Source organism: Fragaria vesca, linkage group LG1, assembly GCF_000184155.1.
Source record: "Fragaria vesca subsp. vesca linkage group LG1, FraVesHawaii_1.0, whole genome shotgun sequence".
Taxonomy (NCBI): domain Eukaryota; kingdom Viridiplantae; phylum Streptophyta; class Magnoliopsida; order Rosales; family Rosaceae; genus Fragaria; species Fragaria vesca.
The window spans coordinates 21,070,141-21,072,249 of NC_020491.1; the positions used below are offsets into that span (position 1 = coordinate 21,070,141).

The following is a 2,109-nucleotide window of genomic DNA, read 5'->3' on the forward strand; positions in this document are numbered from 1 at the left end:
ATGAGATAGGGAAGCTGTTGGAGTGGAAAATGACCTTATATTCCTCAAAATAGAGAAAATCAAAGAATTTAGGGAATCTGTTGGACTTGCTCTTAAATTGATCCTCCTGTGGTTACACTCTCCATAAGGAAGCATAAGTGTTAATAGGATTAACCGTCTCGATCGGGGTCTAAACATTATTGAAAATATATGATTTTTCAACTCTAACCGTATTTATCTATTCCGGTCACATCCTATTTCAGAAATAAAACCCTACCATGAGAACCGTCGTGTTTCCGCAGCTTTGAAGCAAATTGGAACACCTTTCCACAACCAGGTTCCTGGCACACATGCTCCTTCTGACCTTCAACGCTAGTCGAAGGGCGATCCTCACTGTGAAATTCTACAATATGCCTCTTCACGTTACCTTGAAAAGCAAATTCACTCTTACAGTTCTCAATTGGACACTTAAAAGCTTTCCTTGGTGCTGAAGAAGACGATGGTTCAAATGATCCCTTCTTCTATAAGTAGAACGACAATCATCAATTGTGCAAACAAATGGCCTCTGTAAATCACGAACTGAAGTTAATTTATGAACAAATCACTATAACTTAAAGGTTCACATGTACAAGCAATTAAAAATGGAGCTGTACAGTGTGTGATTGAGGGTCACTTGATGGAGCTTCACAGGAGGTCTCCCCCCTGGTACTAGTCCACTCAAGCCGAACCGTCTCGCATTTTGGATTTCTTTGTTTGGGATCCAATACTTCACGCTGTCGAAACAATACTTCTGAGAAGTTCTAATTCCTGCAAAATTTACATCTTCAATTGTTGCAACCAATACAGTAAAGTACATCACAAACAGACAACCATTATTGCAGAGTACACAAGAAAAATCATTCAAACCTCAATAGTAACTCTGCGTGATTGAGGATCACTTGATGGAGCTTCACAGGAAGTCTCCCCCCTGGTACTGGTCCATTTAAGTCCATACCCTCTCGCATTTTGGAGTTCTTTGGTGGGATCCAATGCTTCACGCGGTCCAAACGGTATAGTTCGTAAACGTGTTGATTCCTACAAAAACTCTATCTTCAATCGATGCAAACCATACAAAAACTTCAACAACAAAAATAAGTACAAAAATCTCGGCTGTTTCAAAATCAATCATCAGCAGGATCATCAGACTCTCATACGAGAGGCCACGGATTTCACCAACAATCAGATGCTTTTCCTTCCAATAATTCTCATACAACCAAACATATCAACAGTGTTTCTCCACAGCCAACTTATAAGAACAACCAATTCTCATGATATCTATATAGACAATCAGAATTCAATAAAAACAATACCTCAAGGGAATGACTTTGCATATGCTGCTTATGCAGGTTTCTTGAAACCACATTCTTCACATGTATTAGCCTTCTCCACCTCTACATCATCACTCTTTGCCAATTCCATCTCATCCTACAAAACAAAGAACAAAATATAAATCACAATTCAAAGATCCAAAACCAGAACCAACCCAATTTCAAAATCTACTGTAAACCCAGAACCCTAACTCCTTCAAAATTAAATACCCAATCTATAAAAATCACAACTTTAACGGTCCAAACCAACCCTTGTGCTGAGCTAACATGTGAGAAGCAATCAGAGTCTTCTTGGATCTACAGATTCCACAATTCTTGCAATAATACCGCCTTATGTCTCTGAAAATTGGCCTCGTCTCCTCCGCTTCTCCTTGCACCATCGCCGCAGTACACTCAGATTTAAAGAGGAACTATGAAAATGTCAACAGCCTTTAGCATCCATGCTGGTAAACATAAATATGAACAGCAACATGAAAATATGTAGGACATGAATTGTTTCTTATTCAAACTAGAAGCATTTAATTTCGAAACCTTGGCCGAGAAACCTTACTGTTCAATGAAGCTAAATCCTAGACAAACCTAATAACTGGCAACCCATAAACAACCTAGCGAACAAATTAAAAGGTCTAAGTTCTCAAGAATACATATGTTATCGCTAAACTCTCAAACAAATTCCATTAAGTCATGGAGGGCCCAACTTGGCCAATGCACGTTCCAATTCTTCACTAACCTTAAGATTTGGTATATTCAGTTTTTATGAGAT

The 2,109-nt window shown here is 38.6% G+C and overlaps 1 protein-coding gene across 1 annotated transcript; it reads right to left on the reverse strand.

Moving 5' to 3' along the window:
• Positions 1-252: 252 nt before the first annotated feature.
• On the reverse strand, positions 253-852 carry LOC101300004. The gene is made up of 3 exons (XM_004289521.1): positions 847-852; positions 633-779; positions 253-544 (listed from the first exon to the last, which is right to left on the reverse strand). Exons 1-3 carry the CDS (start codon positions 850-852, stop codon positions 398-400), a joined length of 300 nt encoding a protein of 99 aa, XP_004289569.1. The 3' UTR covers positions 253-397.
• Positions 853-2,109: the final 1,257 nt, after the last annotated feature.

Excerpts from the sequence above, each read along its gene's own strand:
- LOC101300004 (XM_004289521.1), bottom strand. Across the intron at positions 545-632 it reads GTGACCCTCAATCACACACT|AGGCCATTTGTTTGCACAAT; the intron begins GTACAGCTCCAT and ends CGTGATTTACAG.